The sequence below is a fragment of the Mesoplodon bidens genome, assembly GCF_964165515.1.
Source record: "Mesoplodon bidens genome assembly, chromosome: 7".
Lineage (NCBI taxonomy): Eukaryota > Metazoa > Chordata > Mammalia > Artiodactyla > Ziphiidae > Mesoplodon > Mesoplodon bidens.
The window spans coordinates 46286999-46311574 of record NC_138164.1 but is presented as its reverse complement, the minus strand read 5'-3'; the positions used below and the strand labels follow the sequence as shown (position 1 = coordinate 46311574).

The window sequence follows — 24576 nt, the reverse complement described above, 5'->3', positions numbered from 1 at the left end:
TCAAGATTAGGCCAGTTACTGATGTGTCAGCAACAAAGGACAGCTTCCCCTCCTCAAACTGATAATAAGCTTCCAGGGGTCAGGGATCATGTGTTTTTCTTTTGTGTCCTCCAACACAGATTCTTTACCACAGTAAAGAATGCACAGGATGGGCTTCCCTGGTGTCACAGTGGTTAAGAATCCGCCTGCCAATGCAGGGGACACAGGTTCGTGCCCTGGTCCAGGAATATTCCACATGCCGCAGAGCAACTAAGCCCGTGCGCCACAACTACTGAGCCTGTGCTCTAGAGCCCGCAAGCCACAACTACTGAAGCCCGCGTGCCTAGAGCCTGTGTTCCGCCAAGAGAAGCCACTGCAATGAGAAGCCCGTGCACCGCAACGAAGAGTAGCCCCCACTTGCCGCAACTAGAGAAAGCCTGCACGCAGCAACGAAGACTGCAACGAAAAATAATAATTATTTATAAAAAATAAAAATAAAAAATAAAATAAATAGTTTTATTAATAAATAATAAAAATAATAAATAAATAAATTTATTTTAAAAAAGAATGCACAGGAGATAATATGAGCTGACTTTGCACACAATCCATAATATTTTAAGGTATTTTTATTTATTTATATATTTTTAATTTTTTTCTTTCTTTTTTTTTTTTTTTTTTGCTGTGTTGGGTCTTGGTTGCTGCGCACGGGCTTTCTCTAGTTGCGGTGAGTGGGAGCTACTCTTTGTTGCAGTGCACGGGCATCTTCTAGCAGTGGCCTCTCTTGTTGCGGAGCACAGGCCCTAGAGCACACGGGTTTTAGTAGTTGTAGCACGTGGTCTCAGTAGTTGTGGCTCACGGGCTCTAGAGCGCAGGCTCAGTAGTTGTGGCGCATGGGCTTAGTTGCTCTGCGGCATGTGGGATCTTCCCAGACCAGGGATTGGCAGGCAGATTTTTTTTTTTTTTTTTTTTTTGGCTGTGTTGGGTCTTTGTTTCTGTGCAAGGGCTTTCTCTAGTTGCGGCGAGCGGGCGCCACTCTTCATCGCAGTGCGCGGGCCTCTCACTATCGTGGCCTCGCTTGTTGCAGAGCACAGGCTCCAGAGGCGCAGGCTCAGTAGTTGTGGCTCACGGGCCTAGTTGCTGCGCAGCATGTGGGATCTTCCCAGACCAGGGCTCGAACCCGTGTCCCCTGCATTGGCAGGCAGATTCTCAACCACTGTGCCACCAGGAAAGCCCCAGATTCTTAACCACTGTGCCACCAGGGAAGTCCACAATCCATAATTATATTAAACAAAGAGGAAAACATAGTTGCAACAGTTAAGTTGAAAAACATCGAAAAGTTTTAAAAGTTTTTATGTTAAGTTAAAAAATAAGCAAAACCAAAAATTGTTACATGAAAAATATAAATACATGTGGACAAATTAAGGGGTTTTAAAAAATGTTTCATTTGAATGGAAGGGCTATACATGAATTATTTTCTAAAACAAAATTTTGGCACATTATTAGTATATTCACAATATACAGAAAATTGCAGAGAAATGTCTGCTAAATGGAACACAGCATTTACAGACCTTGGAAAGATAAATAAAAAGGGCAAGGTAGGTATAAGAAAAGACAAAAGACACAAAGAAGTCTGGAATTTAATTATGAGTATTACTGCCATTATATATTACACACATAATCATGTTTTATCTTTCCTCTGAGTTTGGACTTATAAGAGCCATGAGAAAACAATGTTTGGAGAGAGGGAGAAAGCTTCACTGTGTTCACGTTTGCTTCTGACACAGTCATTAGGATTTTCAGTTAAGTTTAGATGGACTGAATTATTTCATTTTTTTGTTCATTTACTGCCCAACGCTTCACACTTCCTAAATGTATATTTATCCTAGTTTAAGAATCTCTTTCAAATAATGCATCTAATCAATCCTAATCTTTCTGGGTCTACTCCTTAAAAACAGTAATCCCCTGACCCCAAAAATTTTAATAAAAAAATGACCATGTGATCTCTCTTTTCCATTACATATAACACCTATCCTTTAGGTAAGATTGAGGCCCAAAGCAGATGATCTAACACTCTGTTTTGAGGTCCAGCCCTTGGGTTTCTAAAACACCATTTGAAGGAGTTATCTGCAGTTTACATATGATTTCAATATCACAGCTAAAAATAGCAGCTCCAAAGCACATGTTCTACTGACTAATTTGGTGGGGCACAGTATGAATGACCTTTGGATACAACAAGATGGTATCAGGATCATTCATTAATTTCAAAACATATTTACTGAGGCCGTTCCAAGCTCAAGAAGTTTACAGTCTGTCGGGGTGAAGAGACAAGTAAATATGCAATTATAACACAGTGTGATAGTGGTTATAATAGAGGCATAAACTTACTTAACCTGGAGAATTAGGGAAGGCTTCCTGGGAGAGGTGGCACTCAAGCCCAGTCTTTTTTTTTTTAAATAAATTTATTTACTTATTTTTATTTGTTTATTTTTGGCTGCACTGGGTCTCCGTTGTTATGCGCGGGCTTTCTCTAGTTGCGGCGAGCAGGGGCTACTCTTTGTTGCAGTGCACCGGCTTCTTATCGCGGCGTCTTTTCTTGTTGCGGAGCACAGGCTCTAGGCACGCGGGCTTCAGTAGTTGGGGCACACGGGCTCAGTAGCTGTGGCTCATGGGCTCTAGAGTGCAGGCTCAGTAGTTGTGGCGCACGGACTTAGCTGCTCCGCGGCATGTGGGATCTTCCCGGACCAGGGCTCGAACCCGTGTCCCCTGCACTGGCAGGCAGATTCTTAACCACTGTGCCAACAGGGAAGCCCTCAAGCCCAGTCTTGAAGGGTAAGCAGGACAGCCAAATTAATGAATGTTCAGGGAAAGGAAGTATCAGGTGCAAAGGCAAGGCGGCAAGAGAGTGCATGAACCCTTCGGGAAGTTGATCATCTGACTAGCATAAAATGCTTGTCAGAATGGCAGAAGATGAGGCTGAGGAAGGAAGCACGAAACAAATCCTAAAGGGTCTTATATGTCATGTAATTCCTCCTCCAGGCTGGAACTGTCATTTGTCTCTGAAATACTTAAATAATTTCACTTACATATCTGCTATTCTTTTTTTTTTGTAATTATTATTATTATTATTATTATTATTATTTTTTTTTTTTTTTAGTTTCTGCTTTATAACAAAGTGAATCAGTCATACATATACATCTGTTCCCACATCCCTTCCCTCATGCATCTCCCTCCCTCCCACCCTCCCCATCCCACCCCTCCAGGCGGTCACAAAGCACCGAGCTGATCTCCCTGTGCTCTGTGGCTGCTTCCCACTATCTATCTACCTTACGTTTGGTAGTGTATATATGTCCATGCCTCTCTTTCGCTTTGTCACAGCTTACCCTTCCCCCTCCCCATATCCTCAAGTCCATTCTCAAGTAGGTCTGTGTCTTTATTCCCGTTTTGCCCCTAGGTCCTTCATGACTTTTTTTTTTTTTTTAATTCCGTATATATGTGTTAGCATACAGTATTTGTCTTTCTCTTTCTGACTTACTTCACTCTGTATGACAGACTCTAGGTCTATCCACCTCATTACAAATAGCTCAGTTTCGTTTCTTTTTATGGCTGAGTAATATTCCATTGTATATATGTGCCACATCTTCTTTATCCATTCATCCGATGATGGACACTTAGGTTGTTTCCAGCTCCGGGCTATTGTGAATAGAGCTGCAATGAACATTTTGGTACATGTCTCTTTTGGAATTATGGTTTTCTCAGGGTATATGCCTAGTAGTGGGATTGCTGGGTCATATGGTAGTTCTATTTTTAGTTTTTTAAGGAACCTCCATACTGTTCTCCATAGTGGCTGTACCAATTCACATTCCCACCAGCAGTGCAAGAGTGTTCCCTTTTTTCCACACCCTCTCCAGCATTTATTGTTTCTAGATTTCTTGATGATGGCCATTCTGACTGGTGTGAGATGATATCTCATTGTAGTTTTGATTTGCATTTCTCTAATGATTAATGATGTTGAGCATCCTTTCATGTGTTTGTTGGCAGTCTGTATATCTTCTTTGGAGAAATGCCTGTTTAAGTCTTCTGCCCATTTTTGGATTGGGTTGTTTGTTTTTTTGCTATTGAGCTGCATGAGCTGTTTATAAATTTTGGAGATTAATCCTTTGTCAGTTGCTTCATTTGCAAATATTTTCTCCCATTCTGAGGGTTGTCTTTTGGTCTTGTTTATGGTTTCCTTTGCTGTGCAAAAGCTTTGAAGTTTCATTAGGTCCCATTTGTTTATCTTTGTTTTTATTTCCATTTCTCTAGGACGTGGGTCCAAAAGGATCTTGCTGTGATTTATGTCATAGAGTGTTCTACCTATGTTTTCCTCTAAGAGTTTGATAGTTTCTGGCCTTACATTTAAGTCTTTAATCCATTTTGAGCTTATTTTTGTGTATGGTGTTAGGGAATGATCTAATCTCAAACTTTTACATGTCCCTGTCCAGTTTTCCCAGCACCACTTATTGAAGAGACTGTCCTTTCTCCACTGTACATTCCTGCCTCCTTTATCAAAGATAAGTTGGCCATATGTGCGTGGGTTTATCTCTGGGCTTTCTATCCTGATCCACTGATCTATCTTTCTGTTTTTATGCCAGTACCACACTGTCTTGATTACTGTAGCTTTGTAGTATAGTCTGAAGTCAGGGAGCCTGATTCCTCCAGCTCCGTTTTTCGTTCTCAAGATTGCTTTGGCTATTCGGGGTCTTTTGTTTTTCCAAACAAATTTTGAAATTTTTTGTTCTAGTTCTGTGAAAAATGCCAGTGGTAGTTTGATAGGGATTGCATTGAATCTGTAGATTGCTTTGGGTAGTAGAGTCATTTTCACAATATTGATTCTTCCAATCCAGGAGCATGGTATATCTCTCCATCTATTTGTATCATCTTTAATTTCTTTCATCAGTGCCTTATAATTTTCTGCATACAGGTCTTTTGTCTCCTTAGGTAGGTTTATTCCTAGATATTTTATTCTTTTTGTTGCAATGGTAAATGGGAGTGTTTTCTTGATTTCATTTTCAGATTTTTCATCATTAGTGTACAGGAATGCCAGAGATTTCTGTACATTAATTTTGTATCCTGCTACTTTACCAAATTCATTCATTAGTTCTAGTAGTTTTTCGGTAGCATCTTTAGGATTCTCTATGTATAGTATCATGTCATCTGCAAACAGTGACAGCTTTACTTCTTCTTTTCCAATTTGGATTCCTTTTATTTCCTTTTCTTCTCTGATTGCTGTGGCTAAAACTTCCAAAACTATGTTGAATAAGAGTGGTGAGAGTGGGCAGCCTTGTCTTGTTCCTGATCTTAGTGGAAATGGTTTCAGTTTTTCACCATTGAGGACAATGTTGGCTGTGGGTTTGTCATATATGGCCTTTATGATGTTGAGGAAAGTTCCCTCTATGCCTACTTTCTGCAGGGTTTTTATCATAAATGGGTGTTGAATTTTGTCGAAAGCTTTCTCTGCATCTATTGAGATGATCATATGGTTTTTCTCTTTCAACTTGTTAATATGGTGTATCACATTGATTGATTTGCGTATATTGAAGAATCCTTGCATTCCTGGAATAAACCCCACTTGATCATGGTGTATGATCCTTTTAATGTGCTGTTGGATTCTGTTTGCTAGTATTTTGTTGAGGATTTTTGCATCTATGTTCATCAGTGATATTGGCCTGTAGTTTTCTTTCTTTGTGACATCCTTGCCTGGTTTTGGTATCAAGGTGATGGTGGCCTCGTAGAATGAGTTTGGGAGTGTTCCTTCCTCTGATATTGTTTGGAAGAGTTTGAGAAGGATGGGTGTTAGCTCTTCTCTAAATGTTTGATAGAATTCGCCTGTGAAGCCATCTGGTCCTGGACTTTTGTTTGATGGAAGATTTTTAATCACAGTTTCAATTTCAGTGCTTGTGATTGGTCTATTCATATTTTCTATTTCTTCCTGAGTCAGTCTTGGCAGGTTGTGCATTTCTAAGAATTTGTCCATCTCTTCCAGGTTGTCCATTTTATGGGCATAGAGTTGCTTGTAGTAATCTCTCATGATCTTTTGTATTTCTGCAGTGTCAGTTGTTACTTCTCCTTTTTCATTTCTAATTCTATTGATTTGAGTCTTCTCCCTTCTTTTCTTGATGAGTCTGGCTAATGGTTTATCAATTTTGTTTATCTTCTCAAAGAACCAGCTTTTAGTTTTATTGATCTTTGCTATCGTTTCCTTCATTTCTTTTTCATTTATTTCTGATCTGATTTTTATGATTTCTTTCCTTCTGCTAACTTTGGGGTGTTTTTGTTCTTCTTTCTCTAATTGCTTTAGGTGCAAGGTTAGGTTGTTTATTCGAAATGTTTCCTGTTTCTTAAGGTGGGATTGTATTGCTATAAACTTCCCTCTTAGAACTGCTTTTGCTGCATCCCATAGGTTTTGGGTCGTCGTGTCTCCATTGTCATTTGTTTCTAGGTATTTTTTAATTTCCTCTTTGATTTCTTCAGTGATCACTTCGTTATTAAGTAGTGTATTGTTTAGCCTCCATGTGTTTGTATTTTTTACAGCTCCTTTCCTGTAATTGATATCTAGTCTCATAGCATTGTGGTCAGAAAAGACACGATACAATTTCAATTTTCTTAAATTTACCAAGGCTTGATTTGTGACCCAAGATATGATCTATCCTGGAGAATGTGCCATGAGCATTTGAGAAAAATGTGTATTCTGTTGTTTTTGGATGGAATGTCCTATAAATATCAATTAAGTCCATCTTGTTTAATGTATCATTTAAAGCTTGTGTTTCCTTATTTATTTTCATTTTGGAAGATCTGTCCATTGGTGAAAGTGGGGTGCTAAAGTCCCCTACTATGATTGTGTTACTGTCGATTTCTCCTTTTATGGCTGTTAGTATTTGCCTTATGTATTGAGGTGCTCCTATGTTTGGTGCATAAATATTTACAATTGTTATATCTTCTTCTTGGATCGATCCCTTGATCATTATGTAGTGTCCTTCTTTGTCTCTTCTAGTAGTCTTTATTTTAAAGTCTATTTTGTCTGATATGAGAATTGCTACTCCAGCTTTCTTTTGGTTTCCATTTGCATGGAATATCTTTTTCCATCCCCTTACTTTCAGTCTGTATGTGTCTCTAGGTCTGAAGTGGGTCTCTTGTAGACAGCATATATATGGGTCTTGTTTTTGTATCCATTCAGCCAATCTGTGTCTTTTGGTGGGAGCATTTAGTCCATTTACATTTAAGGTAATTATCGATATGTATGTTCCTATTCCCATTTTCTTAATTGTTTTGGGTTCGTTATTGTAGGTCTTTTCCTTCTGTTGTGTTTCTTGCCTAGAGAAGTTCCTTTAGCATTTGTTGTAAAGCTGGTTTGGTGGTGCTGAACTCTCTCAGCTTTTGCTTGTCTGTAAAGGTTTTAATTTCTCCATCAAATCTGAAGGAGATCCTTGCTGGGTAGAGTAATCTTGGTTGCAGGTTTTTCTCCTTCATCACTTTAATTATGTCCTGCCACTCCCTTCTGGCTTGTAGAGTTTCTGCTGATAGATCAGCTGTTATCCTGATGGGGATTCCCTTGTGTGTTATTTGTTGTTTTTGCCTTGCTGCTTTTAATATGATTTCTTTGTGTTTAATTTTTGACAGTTTGATTAATATGTGTCTTGGCGTATTTCTCCTTGGATTTATTCTGTATGGGACTCTCTGTGCTTCCTGGACTTGATTAACTATTTCCTTTCCCATATTGGGGAAGTTTTCAACTATAATCTCTTCAAATATTTTCTCAGTCCCTTTCTTTTTCTCTTCTTCTTCTGGAACCCCTATAATTCGAATGTTGGTGCGTTTAATGTTGTCCCAGAGGTCTCTGAGACTGTCCTCTGTTCTTTTCATTCTTTTTTATTTTGCTCTGCAGCAGTTATTTCCACTATTTTATCTTCCACCTCACTTATCCGTTCTTCTGCCTCAGTTATTCTGCTATTGATCCCATCTAGAGTATTTTTTATTTCATGTATTGTGTTTTTAATCGATGCTTGATTCATCTTTAGTTCTTCTAGGTCCTTGTTAACTGTTTCTTGCATTTTGTCTATTCTATTTCCAAGATTTTGGATCTGGGAAATAGAATCTTGGATCATCTTTACCATCATTATTCTGAATTCTTTTTCAGGTAGACTGCCTATTATGTCTTCATTTGTTAGGTCTGGTGGGTTTTTATCTTGTTCCTTCTCCTGCTGTGTGTTTTTCTGTCTTCTCATTTTGCTTATGTTACTGTGTTTGGGGTCTCCTTTTTGCAGGCTGCAGGTTCGTAGTTCCCGTTGTTTTTGGTGTCTGTCCCCAGTGGCTAAGGTTGGTTTAGTGGGTTGTGTAGGCTTCCTGGTGGAAGGTACTAGTGCCTGTGTTCTGGTGAATGAGGCTGGATCTTGTCTTTCTGGTGGGCAGGTCCACGTCTGGTGGTGTGTTTTGGGGTGTCTGCGGACTTTTTATGATTTTAGGCCACCTCTCTGCTAATGGGTGGCGTTGTGTTTCTGTCTTGCTAGTTGTTTGGCATAGGGTGTCCAGCACTGTAGCTTGCTGGTCGTTGAGTGAAGCTGGGTGCTGGTGTTGAGATGGAGATCTCTGGAAGATTTTCGCCGTTTGATATTATGTGGAGCTGGGAGGTCTCTTGTGGACCAGTGTCCTGAAGTTGGCTCTCCCACCTCAGAGGCACAGCACTGACTCCTGGCTCCTCAATTTGGGATGATTTGTTGTCTATTCATGTATTCCACAGATGCAGGGTACATCAAGTTGATTGTGGAGCTTTAATCCGCTGCTTCTGAGGCTGCTGGGAGAGGTTTCCCTTTCTCTTCTTTGTTCTCACAGCTCCTGGGTCTCAGCTTTGGATTTGGCCCCGCCTCTGCGTGTAGGTCGCCGGAGGGCGTCTGTTCTTCGCTCAGACAGGACAGGGTTAAAGGAGTAGCCTCTTCGGGGACTCTGGCTCACTCAGGCCGGGCGGGAGGGAGGGGCACGGAGTGCGGGGCGAGCCTGCAGCAGCAGAGTTCGGCGTGACGTTGCACCAGCCTGAGGCGCGCCGTGCGTTCTCCCAGAGAAGCCGCCCCTGGATCCTGGGACCCCGGCAGTGGCGGGCTGCACAGGCTCCCGGAAGGGCGGTGTGGACAGTGACCTGCGCTCGCACACAGGCTTCTTGGCGGCGGCAGCAGCAGCCCCAGCGTCCCACGCCCGTCACTGGGCTCCGCGCTTTCAGTCGTGACTCGCGCCCGTCTGTGGAGCCCCTTTAAGCAGCGCTCTTAATCCCCTCTCCTCGCGCACCAGGAAACCAAGAGGGAAGAAAAAGTCTCTTGCCTCTTCGGCAGCTCCAGAGTTTTCCCGGACTCCCTGCCGGCTAGCTGTGGCACATTAGCCCCCTTCAGGCTGAGTTCTCGCCGCCAGCCCCAGTCCTTTCCCTGCGCTCTGACCGAAGCCCGAGCCTCAGCTTCCAGCGCCGCCCGCCCTGGCGGGCGAGCAGACAAGCCTCTCGGGCGGGTGAGTGCCGCTCGGCACCGATCCTCTGTGCGGGAATCTCTCCGCTTTGCCCTACCCAGGTATGTGGGGAGTTTCTTGCCTTTTGGGAGGTCTGGGGTCTTCTGCCAGCATTCAGTAGGTGTTCTGTAGGGGTTGTTCCACGTGTAGCTGTATTTCTGGTGTATCCGTGGGGAGGAAGGTGATCTCCGCGTCTTACTCTTCCGCCATCTTACCCGGAAGTCCTGCTATTCTTATAACTCTGTTTCTAAACCCTAATACTGCATTATTTCAAAGTGTAGTTTTTCCACGTCCCTTTGCCAATTTTGTATTCATCATCATCTCGCCGTCTTGATCATTGTAGTAACAGCTACCATTTACTGAGTGTTTACTCTGTGCCAGGCACTGTCCTAAATGCTTGAGATAAATTATCTAATTAAGTCGCAGCAAGAAAAAGTACAGCTTTGGAGTCAGACCAGGGTGCAAATTGCAGTTCTGCCCTTACTAAATGTGTAAACCTTGGACAAATTGTTAACCTCATTGAATCTGAAGCTTCCTCACATATTGATTTGGAAAACTACCACCTCCTTCATGGAGTGTTTTTAAATTTTAAATGAGATATGAAAAGCATTTAATACTCCATAAAAAATAATTCTGATTTTGCTATTACTGTGGTGTCACCTATGCAAAGATAGAACCAACTGGTGTCCATACATGAAACCAGCAGGGGGAGCCTCTAATCCATTTCTGGCTTCAAGACCAAGGTAATTACCAGTGGATAGAACTGCCTCTGAAACAAAGTAGAAGACAGGGTAAAACGTGATCTGATAGCAGGACCTAGAAGGGAGATAGGGAGACGGGTTGGGGAGTACATAGGTAGCTTCAATGGTATTTGTATTGTTCTTAATTGAGAAGATGGATTCATGAATGTTTGTTCTACTATGATGCTTTAAAACATACATATATGCTATATGTATTCTTTTGTGTGTGTCAAATATTACATAATGTTATATTTAAGTGATCTCAATTCACATGCACCTACATCTCTCTATTTCTGGCTCCTACTTGAGAGCTCCCTTCCTCGTGCTTTTGTCTTACTTCCCTTGGACCTCTCTTATTGCAAGTCAACTGTGCCTTTTATTATAGTCATTTCCTATATTAGACTCCAAGCTGCCTAAAGACAGGGTCAGGTTCTTATTCATTTATGTAGCTCCAACAGCAGTCAGCACAGTACCTTAGGTTTATTTATCAAGTCACACCATCCTTTATTTTCTCTTTACAATTTGAGGTATTAATATAACCATGGTGTGAAATGTTCTTATTCCTTCAAAAATTATAACTTATTAGGGGGACTGGTTAAATAAATGTTGGTATATCCAGTAGTTTAAAAGAATGAGCAAGATCTATATATGTTATTATGCAATCATTTCCAAGTCATATCAATAAGTAAAAGGCAAGGTGGAGAATGATGTATTATGTATATTTCATACATGTGCTTGCCCATACACAGAACATTTCTGCAAGGTTGCATGGCTTCTAGAGAGAGGGACTGGGTGTCTGGCATAGAAGGCAGACTTATTTTTCACTACATATTTTTTTGTACTATTTAATCCTTTTACAATGTGAATGTACGACTTTTTCAACTAAAAGAACAGCTTAATAATTTACTCTTTCAGTAAGGAGAAGGTACACACACAAAATTCAAATTGGATCAGAATAAACAGCAGTTTAACAAAAGAATAAATATCTTGAGACAATATATGGTTAATTACCACATAGCTTGCAAGAACTTTTAGCTCAAAGGAATGAAGGAATCACTGTGCAATGATGTGATCAGGAAAAGCTGCAAAGGGTAAGGTAAGGGAGCCTTGACCTAGATCTTGAAGAATGAGATTTGAATATGCTGAGAGAGAAAGAGAAGGGATTATGGGAAAGGTAAATGCAACGGGCAAAGGTCCCTGCGGCTGATGCAAAGCTGTGGGGTGGGGCCGAGATGCACAAGACCTGGGGTTTAGCCCCGCTCTGACCTGAAAAGCTACAGCCTCCTGGGGAGGTCACTCTTAGCATCCCTGCATCCATTGCTGGCTCCCTACAACAAACTGTAATTGATGATCCCTTGGGTCGCTTCCAGCTCTCTAATAACACGACTCTCTCCATAACTGTAATTGGGAAGGAAGATTAAGACTGCATTTTGGGACTCCTTGAATGGCAAGCAAAAGAATTTAATAACTTGGTCAGAGGAAGCCTGTGAAAGTTTTTGAAAAGAGGAACGTGACTTAGGAACATTGAATTAATATGTGAAACATACTGCAAACACTGTAAGTTTTAGCTAATATCATTATTAATTTGGCATCATTTACAGGGTAGACTAGAGAGAAAAGAGCAAATTAACTGGGAGATCTGCAATAATCAGGCAAGCAGGAGATCAACATGGACCAGAATTCAAATGGTAGTAGTGAGTAAAATTTGGGGTCTTGAGTTTGTTTGAATCCCTAGACATTTGTTACTCTAATACATCAGCTCCAAGTTCTTATTTGCTCCCCTTTTCTGGTTCTGTTGATTAGTGTTTAGTGTCAGGAAGCATTCTGAGCCTGAAAAGTTATTTCTGCTTGAATCACACTGTCAGGTTTTGTCAAGGTTTATTCTATACCTTGAGTCTTTCTAGCACTGAACTTTCTAGGTAGCCAGTGCAGATTTATACAGATTTAAAATCTTCCTCCAGTTCTCCAGTTAAATGATCACTTCCTCACAGGCAGAGAAGTTCTTTTCTACATTGTGCTCTACCCTACAGAACCTACAGGGTGAATAGAGTAATAGTAATATACTTTAAATGAGGAAGCAATGATTAATTTTCCCCAAATTACCTTTTTAGCATATTACCCACATGCTCAAATACCTTTAATAGTTCCCCTCTGCCTGGGAATCACTTTCCAACTCATTATCAGGTATTCAAGGATCTCCAAAATGTGACAGCAACCAAGTTTATCTGGTAGAAACTGCAGCAACCAGTCTAGATATTTTTATCCCATGAACATGCCATACTTAAGTGTGTGCCTTTGCCTGTTTTCCCATTCATGGAATGTCTGTCCCACTCTTTGCTATTTATTCAAATCCTAATCATTCTTCCAAAGTACAGTTCAATGATGGCCTGCACAGAATTTTCTCCAGTCATTTCAACCCATGTTAAATGCTCACTCATAAGTGTCTAAGCACTGTAAGTCTAAAATATATTCATTTTGGCCCTTAATCAAATAGTATCCGATACTTTCATTGTTAGCCAAAACATCTTGTAAGTATTTTTCTTGTTGCTCTAAAATAATTTTTAAGTATTTTTAAGTATTTTTAAGTATGATGAAGGAAGAGACTGTGCTCTGTGCCTCTTTTGTATCACACTAACATCTTATATAGTAGTGAGAAGAGTAGACACTCATATACTTGTTTAAATGAATAAAAATGAACAAACTTAGGATAAAGCACTTTTATCACCTAACCAACCTGACTTTATAGCATGAGCGAAAAATAAAGAAAAAAGAGATTCTTGAATCAAATAGGGAAAGCATTCTTTTGGGATAGGAAAAAGGGCTTCCAAATCCAGGGGACTATATTTTATGAATGCTTTCTGTGGTAGGGACAGAGCAGAGAGCAAGTAGCTGGTAAAAAAAAAGGCCATAAGGGTAAATAAAGAATGAAAATTCTGTTTAAAAAGGTGAGAAACAGACAGGAGGTATATACCTAGGGAGAAAGTCTGAACTTAGGGAAAGGTAAGCAAGATTGCAGGATGGGAGAGTAAAGGAAAGAGTTCTGTATATGCTTTAGGGTTTATGTAAATGTTGCTCTCCAGAAAATTAAACTTTTAAATTGATCCTGGATGCTGAAATTCAAATACAAAATATAAAAAGATAAATAAAAATATATAACCTAAGGGGGTCTTGCCTTTTACTTACAGAAAAGTAAATACAATCAGAATGACATGTTTGCAGAGTATATTCACAATACAGGGCCTGTCACACGAAAGGCACTCAAATGTGGAAGGAAAGCCAATTAAGCGCCACAATTCTGGAGTCCCCAGAACTGTGCATATCATGCATATCATGGCCTCTGGTGATGTAGGTTATCAATATACATAACTAATAAACATGTATTTCTTACCTTTGTCTTCTCCCTGCTCACCAATAACCCATACTTCTCTTCCTGAAGTCTGTGCCTTCAAAACATTTGTAATAATATATTGTAATCTCTGTGAATCCAGATTGCAACCAATTCCAATCACTCGATTTGCAGGAAATGCACTCAGTTTCCATGTCACATAGGTCATGATTTCCACTAAATATTACATACAAGGTGAAAATATAAATATTTTAAAAAATATACTTCTAGCCTAGTTCCTAAACAAAGGATTTATTATTTTAATAAGTATATTAAAAGTTGTATATACTCTTCTTAGGTCCTAAATGCACTATGAAGCATAACATATTTTTAATTTTATTATATATTATATAAATTTAATATATTTAATTTTAATTAATAATTAAAAACAACTAACCAGGTTTCAGCAGGATTTTACATAACTTTGCTGTTAAATATAAATTTTTAAGAGTGGAAAACAGATAATTTCCTAGAGCAGTTAAGCAAGAAAGATGCAAACTGGGTACAGAAAACCAGAAAATAATTTTTTTCATTGATCAAGTTCTCTTTTATATCTAGCTTAAGCTGAATTTCTATCTTTAAATTAAAATACTGATTCATATACCACCACCATGCTATACAGCATTATCAACAAAAATACAACTATTTTTTTTCTTATGTGCCAAAAGGATGCCAGGAATTAGACCAACATCCCTCAATCAATTGCTATAGGAAAACAAGTGAAATTCATATTATACTCCTATACTGCGAACATTAAAAAAAAATCTGTTCACCAATTTGAGTCCTAATTCTTTGAAAAAAATTTCTCAAATAATTTGAGAAACCAAATGTTAAAAATGCACTCTGGTGTGCTCACTAACATTTTATGACACTTCAGAGTTAACAAAGGATCCTTCCTATAAGCTACTGCATCTTTCTCTTGGGCGTTTAACCATTTTCTCACTGAGAAAGGCATGGCTAACAACCTGGAACATATTAATAGTAATATTACATAAAAAATTGTAAGTTGTAACCTTCTAGTTAATGCCAGTCAGAAGAAGTAACTGGTTGACAGGATATGGAAAATACTGCATTGTTCATCATAAGAGCAATTTAACTGAATGCTCTGGCTGTCCCTTTATAACCTTGTTTTATGACTTTTATCAGAAATGGCAATTCTACTGATACACTGGACCACCAAATTTATTTAAAATAAAGTCTTGTACCTGGTTGAGATGCAACGAGCAGGATGCCATGTGGACTATAATGTCCCAGAGCTGCAACAAAGGCTCTGAACATATCCACATTTCTCTGTACCACATCGAGGTAGGACTGAGAACTACCCAGAGAGTTGACTGTGAAGATCACCACCTTGGAATGAGCAGAGGCAGACAAATCTAATGAATAAAAAGAAACAGTCTGAGCTCAAGATAAAGGTTTTAACCAAGTTCCTGTTCATGATAATCAGGTTCTTCTTTTCTACAATTAGACAGCTTTTAAGCACAATTGCCTCTAGATCAATCCTGTGTCCATAGGAAGGATACGAAGTGCTGAGGTTTGCCTCCAGAAAGAGAGGATTAAAAGCAAGAATGTATCCCAGGGGAGGAAAGAGCAAAAAAGATAAAATAAATTACAGGATCCAGACTCCACAAACAGGGAATTAGGTTTCTATGTAATTCACAATTTTCTTAGAAAAAATAAATAATATGCTATAGGCAGAATGCACCTATAATCAATTACATCACTGATTTTTTTTTAAAACTCTAGGTCTATCCATGTTGCTGCAAATGGCATTATTTCATCCTTTTTATGGCTGAGTAATATTCCATTTTTTATATATACCGCATCTTTTAAAAAATTTTTTATCGGGGTATAGTTGCTTTACAATGTTGTGTTAGTTCCTACTGTACAACAAAGTGAATCAGCTATACATATACTTATATCCCCTCTTTTTTGGATTTCCTTCCCATTTAGGTCACCATAAAGCATTCAGTAGCATTCCCTGTGCTATACAGTAGGTTCTCATTAGTTATCTATTTCATACATAGTATCAATAGTGTATATATGTCAATCCCAATCTCCCAACTCATCCCACCCCCCCTTCCCCCTTGGTATCCATATGTTTGTTCTCATCACTGACTTTTAAACTGCAAGTTTAGGAGTCCTAGAGTTCCTTGAAAGTGACTAAGAGGCCATGTAGGAATGGGAATAAGCGGAAAGAAAGCTGTCAGGCACAGAATAGTGTTGTTTGTATCTGTTTTATTTATTAAGGATTCTACTCCAAAGAGGAAAAAAATTATTTGAAAATCTTTAAATCAAGATAAAACATCTTGGTTCTTTTTTTTTACTGACTTTTCCTTACATTGAAGCCCAGTGTCTTGGTATTAGGTTCTTCTAATGGGGCTTACGTGTAAGCAACTGTTATCACTTAGGAAAAGCTGTTCTCCAGAATTCACGCCTCTGATCCTCAAGCATACTTGTGCTATTTTACAACTACATTACTCTCTATTACACAGTGTGTTTTACAGAAGTACATGCCAAAACAGTGGCCAGAATTATCAGTATCAGAAACAACAGGAAAATAATAAAGTAACTAGGGTGATAACAGTTCAGTCAACATGTGTAAATGATTATTAGCATCTCAGCGAGACAATGAGTAGATTCCAGGGTTTATAGTCTTAATTAAGCCTATAAGGCCATTTTCCTAAACAAGTTGCAGAATGAAACCCTTGTGCAAGGTGTCCACTGGGAAATGCATTATCCAATTTTAATTCATAATCTGACACAGCTGTGGGGGTAGATCCAAAAACTGAAGTCCTGCATTTTAATTATGATTCTTCATGAGTCCTCTTAAGTAAATAATGCCCACGTTCTCGTGTTCAGAATAGATACCTGGTAATGAGTCAAAATCTCAGCATTGGAAGACATTAGAACTGAAAGGGATACAGTTAATACTTCCATACCACTTCTATGTGCCAGGTACTGTTCTAAGACCTTGACCTGTATTTACTCATTTAATGTAATCCACAACACACTGTGGGGCAATATCATCCCCATTTTACAGATGAGGAATCTGAGGCACAGAGAAGTTAAGTAACCTGCTCAAAGTCATAGAGCTAGTAAGTAGCAGAGCCAGAATTCAAGCCCAGGCAGACTGGCTTCAGAGTGCTGTTCAACACTATGCTATATTTAGAAACTTAGTCCTATACCCTCATAAAGTTGAGGAAATTGATATCTGGAAGGATTAGGTAGCTTGTCCATACTACTGTATTAAATATCAGTGAACAGTTGAAATTATGACCCTACAGTTTGGCCCTAACCTATCTTGCCAGGATCATATTTCCTTTCTTTTCCTTCTTTAGCTTCCTCTACTTTGAATGATGAAATGCCTTCACCCTCAAGCTTGACTTATAAGTAAACGGAGTAGTAGCTGTCTAATATGATTTCAGAAGTGCAAGAAAGCCTTCCTACTCTAAAGCCTTTTGATCTCTCCATAGGCCTGGGGTGGACACAGGCTTCTGTAAGTTTAAAAAGCACCTCAGGTGATTCTCACACAAGGGATCAATCCATAACCCATGTTTTAAGAACCACTGGCTATTAAGAAAACTTTACTTTGCTCCATATGTCAACAACAGCTTTTTTTGTTTGTTTTTGGACACGCCACGCAGCATGTGAGATCCTAGTTTCCTGACCAGGGATCCAACCCATGCTCCCTGCAGTGGAAGCCTGGAGCCCTAACTACTGGACTGCCAAGGAACTCCCAACAACTTATTTTTTAATTTGCAACTATTGAACACTTTTTTCTTGAGGCACACACATACACATACTCATACACCCAAACATCTATGCTTGTATATGCAGAGACCATTTCTGGAGTGAATCATAAGAAATTGGTAACAGACATGTTTGAAACTCCTGCTTACTAACTGCATGACCAAAGCCACAATCTCTCTCAGCCATCTATAAAATAAAGTAAGAGAAGTAATGGAATATATGTAAACTATCTAGCTTATATTACTGGATTCCCTGAAAAAAAAACGGCATCTATTATTATTATTAAGGATAAGGGAACAACATAATAGTGTCTTCAGCCAGGAAATGACATGATCAAAATAATATCATAGGATAATTATTCTATTAGCTATGTTTAATATAAAATAAAAGTAATCAGCAGAAAGGAAACAGGAACCCTCATATACTGCTGGTGAGAGTATAAATTAGTACAGCTTAATAATATACATTTTAAAAACACCTTTGACCCAGTAATTCTACTTTATCCTACTAGGTAGAGAAATACACAAAGATTTTTACTACATTACAATGTTCTCTGCAGCATTATTTGTAATCACAAAAAAACACAAAAAAACTAAATGTCTACCAATAGGAGACAGACATCCATATGATGGAATATTATTATAAAGCTGTTCAAAGAAATAGAGCTATTTAGACCTCTATGTGCTATTAATAATGATCTTCAAAATGATACTATAAATTAATCAATAACTTAAACATAGAATTACGATATGACCTAGCAATTCCATTTCTGGGTACATACCAAAAAGAACTGAAAAGAGGTGTTCAAACAAAAACTTGTACAAAAATGTTCACAGCAGCACTACTGACAGTAACAAAAAGATGCAACCCAAATGTACATCAACTGATAAATGGATAAATAAAATGTGGCATATCCAGACCACAGAATATTATTCAACCATAAAAAGGAGTGATAAATGCTACAATATAGATGAACCTTGCAAACATTATACTAAGTGAAAGAAGCCAGACACAAAAGGCCACATATTGTATAATTCCATGTATATGAAATATCCAGAAGAAGCAAATCCAGGGTAGATCAGTGGTTGCCAGGGCCTGGGGAAAAGGGAAAATGTGGAGTGATTGCTTAATGTGTAGAGGGTTTCCTTTTGGGGTGAGGAAAATGTTCTGGAACTAGATATTCATGACAGTTGCACAACATGTCACTAATGAATGTCACTAATGGTAAATTTATGTTATATGTATTTTAACACAATAAAAAAAGGGATAAAAATGTTAAGCGCAAAAAACAAGTGCAGAACCAGTTTCCCCAATCTGACTCCTGAAGCAACTACTCTTAACAGTTCCTCAGTATTTCTCCAGATTTAGTCTATGCACACACTGTTTGTTTATGTATGTATAGTATGCATGTTTGCAGGCTCATATATACATATGCACAACCCTCCCCAAAGTATTTTAGTAGCTATTTAAAAAATCCAAATGGAGAAAAGTACAACTCTAGGATGATCATCAATGCCTGTCATGATGGGGCATTACTAAAATTTCCAAATGAGCTTACTTTCCCAAAATTATTAACACACTTCTCCATATCATAGAACATATTTGAGATGTTAGCTAATATTATATTTTAAATTACCTCATGTAATAGTAATTATCAGGAATACGCAATCAAATTAACAAGGGGAACATGAAAGTTGCCCCAATATAGTGCTCATTCATTCAAAACTCCTTACTTGGTGGCAAGTATCACATCCTACATATCTACTCCAAGGATTCTATTCTTTCAATTATCTGAAACAATAGTTATTGATGGTTAATGAGACACATAGGAAGAAACAATTTCCTCAGGTCCTAAATGGCCTCACAACCTCTAGGGTCCATGTACTAAACAGTCTCCTGGAGTGATTTGGAAGAGTGAAGAGGTCCCTTAAGAACTTCAGGACCTGGAAATGAGAGGCACAAGAGACTACCCAACTCCCCAAGGGATCCTCTGTATAAGGCCTACAAAAGGATCACTAAAGCAACTATTGTGCTCTTTCCAGAGAAGGAAAATAAATCCATTGTATCCTACAGGGATCCAGAGGCTTGCTAAAACTATTACACCCAATTTTTATAACCTATAGGTATAATTTCAACTTTTTGATCCACTGCAGTTCTTAGTACATTCAGCCTTGTGAAACCATATGTCTCGATATTTTATTTGGAAAATATGGTTAAGAATACACGAGGGCTTCCCCGGTGGCGCAGTGGTTAAGAATCCACCTGCCAATGCAGGGGACACAGGTTTAAGCCCTGGTCCAGGAAGATCCCACATGCTGTGGAGCAACTAAGCCCATGCACCACAACTACTGAGCCTGCGCTCTAGAGCCCGTGAACCACAACTACTGAGCCTACGTGCCACAACTACTGAAGCCAGCGCGCCTAGAGACTGTGCTCTGCAACAAGAGAAGCCACCGCAATGAGAAGCCCACAACGCACCACAATGAAGAGTTGCCCCCGCTCCCTGCAACTAGAGAAAGCCCGCGCGCAGCAACGAAAACCCAACACAGCCAATAAATAAAATAAATAAATTTATTTAAAAAAAAAGAATACACGAGACCTGAGTAAGGAAAGGCAAAGGAAAGCTAAGCAACTATAGCATATTACAACCTGACTCTAGCTATAACCTGGTTTTCGGAGACTAAACATTCTCTAGTTCAATGGCCTTCCAATTTTTTTTGATCATGCATCCCTGGTAATAAAATAACTTTATTCCCACATCCCCAAATTTGGTATTTACCTACATATATATGTCTGTACTAATATATTATGTACATTGTTAAATATATGCAAATCTTTTGAATTAAAAAGATTTAAAAAATTACTTTTTAAACATTCTAAATTTTATTTATTAATGATACAAACCCCTCTTTTGTTCTTATTAAAATTCATTTTAACAATATATTTTTAGTGAAAGCAATGTGAATGAATTTTTTTTTAATCTTGGTTTAGCACTTTGCTATATACCGAGAGGTATGTATTAATTCCCACTTTACAGATGATAAAACTGAATTTTGAGAGATTAGATAATCTGACAAATGGCAGAGCTAGTATGCAAACCCCCATGTCTAACTCTAAAATCAGTGTTCTTAACCAATATATTATGAAAAAGGAAGCAATCAGAGAGAACAATTTATACTAAGGTATAAGTCAGAGACTGAGAATAAAGCCTTCCAACCGATTTGAATGTTACTTGCTTATCTGACTCTTATTAGCCTAATTAGTTGCAATCTGTATGACTTTAGGTAAGTCCCTTAATTTATATGAACCTCAGTTTCCCAATATGTAAAATGAGGGACTTGGACTAGGTGATCTTTAAGATGCTTTCAGCAATAAAATTCTAGGACTCTAGGTAGAGCACAGAGAATTTTTAGGGCAGTGAAACAAGTCTGTTTAATACCATAATGTTGGATACAGGTTTGATTTGTCCACACCTATAGAATATACAAAGACAAGAGTGAACCCTAATGTAAACTATGGACTTTGGATGATAATGATGTGTCCAGGGAGGTTTATCAATTATACCGCTTAGGTAGGGGACACTGACAATGTAGAGGCTGTGCATGTGTGGGGGCAGGGGGTATACAGGAAATCTCTGTATCTTTTGCTCAATAATACTCTGAACCTAAAACTGCTCTAAAAAATAAAGTCTACAAAAAAATTCTATGACTCAAATATAAGGACAAACAAGGCACAAATCTTTTAAGCAGAATAACCAGACCTTTGCTGATCTCCACATTAGGCAGGTTGAATATGTCAAGGTCCATTATCACTCCTTTAGCCCCTTCTGAGACGTCTATGAGGACCAGTCTGTCTGCAATGCCCTGTACAGTACAATAAGAAAAAGAACAGCATTACACTGCACGTGGCCAGTTACTCAGTTTAAATTCATTCAGAAGTGAGAGCTAAGGGAGAACGAATACATAGGCCTATGTGTTCTCTTATGAAGGAAGTAGCACAACAGCAATAAAAGGGACATGCAAGCAAGAAAATACTATGCACTTGAATAATGTGATCCTTTAGGCTTAACTAAAAACTGGGCTCTAACAGGGCTTAACTCAGAAGTCACAGAGTGCAGGTTTCTTTTGATGGGATAATGAGTAATAAAGATGACATGGTGCACTCAATATGTTTACTATTGTTCTTCCATTTATGTTTTCATTTTGTCATAATTTCCATTCTGAAAGAATTTAGAGTGATTTTTTTTTCCAGACACGCAGGCTCAGCGGCCATGGCTCACGGGCCCAGCCGCTCCGTGGCATGTGGGATCTTCCCGGACCAGGGCATGAACCCGTGTCCCCTGCATTGGCAGGCGAACCCTCAACCACTGGGCCACCAGGGAAGCCCTAGAGTGATTTTTTTGGGTCTATTTTTTGGTCTATTTTAGCATCAATGTCAACACTAATGCCAAGTTTCTCTTAAAAAGAAAAAATGGTAATAGTCATAAAGCTAAAATAAAACCCAATTATCATGCAGTTCTCTCCCCAGAGATCTCATGGAAAATACTTCACATGCCTGTAGACAGCTTTCTAGTTGCCATGGTGGGCTGACCATAAACAACAGCATGGAAACTCCTAAGAGTAGATTTATCTTCGTGGAAGTCCTTTTTCCAAAGCAGCAAGGGATATGAGCATCTCTCCTATCTTAGGGTGCAGGAGCAAGAGTACCCAGGGATCTACCAGACTATGAGGCAGAAAGTGTACAGGAAGCAATCCAGCCATGTTACTTATTAACTTTGTAAGACTGAGCAAGTCACTGAACTTGGTCTTGTTTCTTGGAGTTTTGAAGATTAATTATGTGACACAGGGCTGGCAAAGAGCAGTCCTCTCTAAATTGTACCTATTAATTTTATTAAATTAACCACACTCATAAGAGAAATGCAAAGAAAACTATGAGTTACCATTTTTCATTTATCAGACATGCAAAGATCCCAAAGTTTAACAGTAGTGTGGGAAAACAGGTATTCTCATACACTGTGGGAATGAGAATGAACTAGCACAATTGACATGAGGGATAATTTGACAATTTCTGTCAAAGTTTAAAAACACAGGGGCTTCCCTGGTGGTCCAGTGGTTAAGACTTTGCCTTCCAATGCAGGGGGTGCAGGTTCGATCCCTGGTTGGGGAGCTAAGATCCCACATGCCTCGTGGCCAAAAAACCAAAACATAAAAACAGAAGCAATGCTGTAACAAATTTCAATACAGACAAAAAAGAAAAAAAAAAAGTCCGCATCAAAAAAAAAATCCTTATAAAAATAAATAAATAAAAACACAACTCCCTTAATCCATCAACCTCATTTGTAGAAATCATCCTACAAGTTTATTAGTATATGTGTAAAATGATACAATATGTATAAGGATATTCAAAAGACTAGAAACAAACTAAATGTCCATCACTAACCACAACAAGGCAGTGTTACATAGTGGTTTAGAGCAGAGCTTCTCAAGCTTTAAGGGATCGCCATTTTAATAGATCAGTGAAGCACATGGATTACCAGGAATTTTGTAAAAATGCAGATTTACTTCCTTTGATCTGGAGTAGGGCCTGAGATTATGTATTTCCAATAAAATCTCAGATGATGCCAATGCCACACGTTGGGTAATAAGGATCTAGAATACAGGCTCTGTAAATAGATTGCCCAACCTCAAACCCTGGCTCCTTTTATTAATACTGTGACTTTGGGCAAGTTAGGTAACCTCCCTATGCCCTGGTTTCTTCATTTGTAAAATGACAGTAACGATAGTACCTAAGCCACAAGGTTCTTGTAAAAATTAATCAAGTGGGACTTCCCTGGTGGCGCAGTGGTTAAGAATCCGCCTGCCAATGCAGGGAACTCGAGCCCTGGTCCAGGAGGATCCCACATGCCGCAGAGCAACTAAGCATGTGAACTACAACTACTGAGCCTGAGCTCTAGAGCCTGCGAGCCACAACTACTGAGCCCATGTGCCACAACTACTGAAGCCCGTGCACCTACAGCCCATGCTCTGCAACGAGAAAAGCCACTGCAATGAGAAGCCCATGCACTGCAACGAAGAGTAGCCCCCGCTCACTGCAACTAGAGAAGAGCCCGCTCGCAGCAACGAAGACCCAACGCAGCCAAAAAAATCAATCAATTAAAAAAAAAAATGAAACAAGTGTTCAGACAAGTGCCTGGATCTAGTAAGCATTCAGTAAGGGTTAGTTACTGCTGCGACCACCACTTCAACTACTGCCATTCTTATGACTACTACTGCACTAGTTGAATATTGTTGCACTATTCGAATATTGTACCTTGTATCAAAATAGTAACATTTAAAGGGAAAAACGGAAAAAAACTTTCCAACTAGACAGTTCACAGGCAAAGAAATACTGATAGTGTGACTTCTAACAGTTAAAGAAATATGACTTTAAGGGGTCTTCTTACACTTACCAAAAACAAATAAAATTGATAAAACTTAGTACTGTTAGCAATGCCAAAAATCAGGTTGATGTGTGCATTGTTATTAGCAGTGTAAATTACACTGTTATTCGCAGTGTAAAGTTCTGTCCTTCTGAAGAGCAATCTAGCAATATGTAATAAGTACCATAAAAACCATTCATGCCTTCTGACTCACTAGTACTATTTCTGAGATTATGTACCCCTAACAGAAAATGCAGACAAGAAAATAAACAACTTGTAAGGCAATGTTTATAGAAGCATTCTATTTACTAACAAAAGATCTACAAACATTTCAAATTCCACTTAAGAAGGAAGACTGCATTCAGATGGAGTGTGGAGGAAATGAAAATATAATATGGCAAAAGTCAGCATATATATGGTTATGTTAGCATATATAACCATATATATAACCATATATACCATATATATGGTTCTGAACAGTTAGCTTTTAAAATCTTCTAGCTCCCTGGATACAATTTAACTATTTGCTGAAGTAGAACCTACCTCCAAGATATAAGTGAATCTTAAATGGAAAGGGAAGAATTTAGATGGCAATCAATCAAACTTTAATAGAAAAGAAAACCAAATACCAGCTATCAAATAAATACGTGGAAGGAGAGCTAGTCCAGCAGTCCCCAACCTTTTTGGCACCAGGGACGGGTTTCATGGAAGACAATTTCTCCTCAGACGAGGGCGGGGGCGGGGCGGTGGAGGGGTGGTGGGATGGATGGCTCAGGCGG

At 38.9% G+C, this 24576-nt stretch overlaps 1 protein-coding gene across 3 annotated transcripts in view; it reads right to left on the bottom strand.

Annotated features, from left to right (window-relative positions):
* Window positions 1–348: 348 nt before the first annotated feature.
* The window catches only part of UEVLD (UEV and lactate/malate dehyrogenase domains), a 47635-nt gene continuing 23407 nt past the window's right edge, over window positions 349–24576 (bottom strand). For 2 of the 3 annotated variants that reach the window (XM_081241282.1, XM_081241283.1), the window contains 4 exons: window positions 21140–21242; window positions 14832–15002; window positions 13630–13803; window positions 349–2952 (listed from right to left, as the gene is read on the bottom strand). In XM_081241282.1, the coding sequence (XP_081097408.1) occupies window positions 2915–2952; window positions 13630–13803; window positions 14832–15002; window positions 21140–21242 (486 nt within the window). In that variant the 3' untranslated portion in view covers window positions 349–2914. The remainder of the gene's footprint in view (window positions 2953–13629; window positions 13804–14831; window positions 15003–21139; window positions 21243–24576) is intronic. The other variant, XM_081241284.1, reaches the window with a different exon arrangement.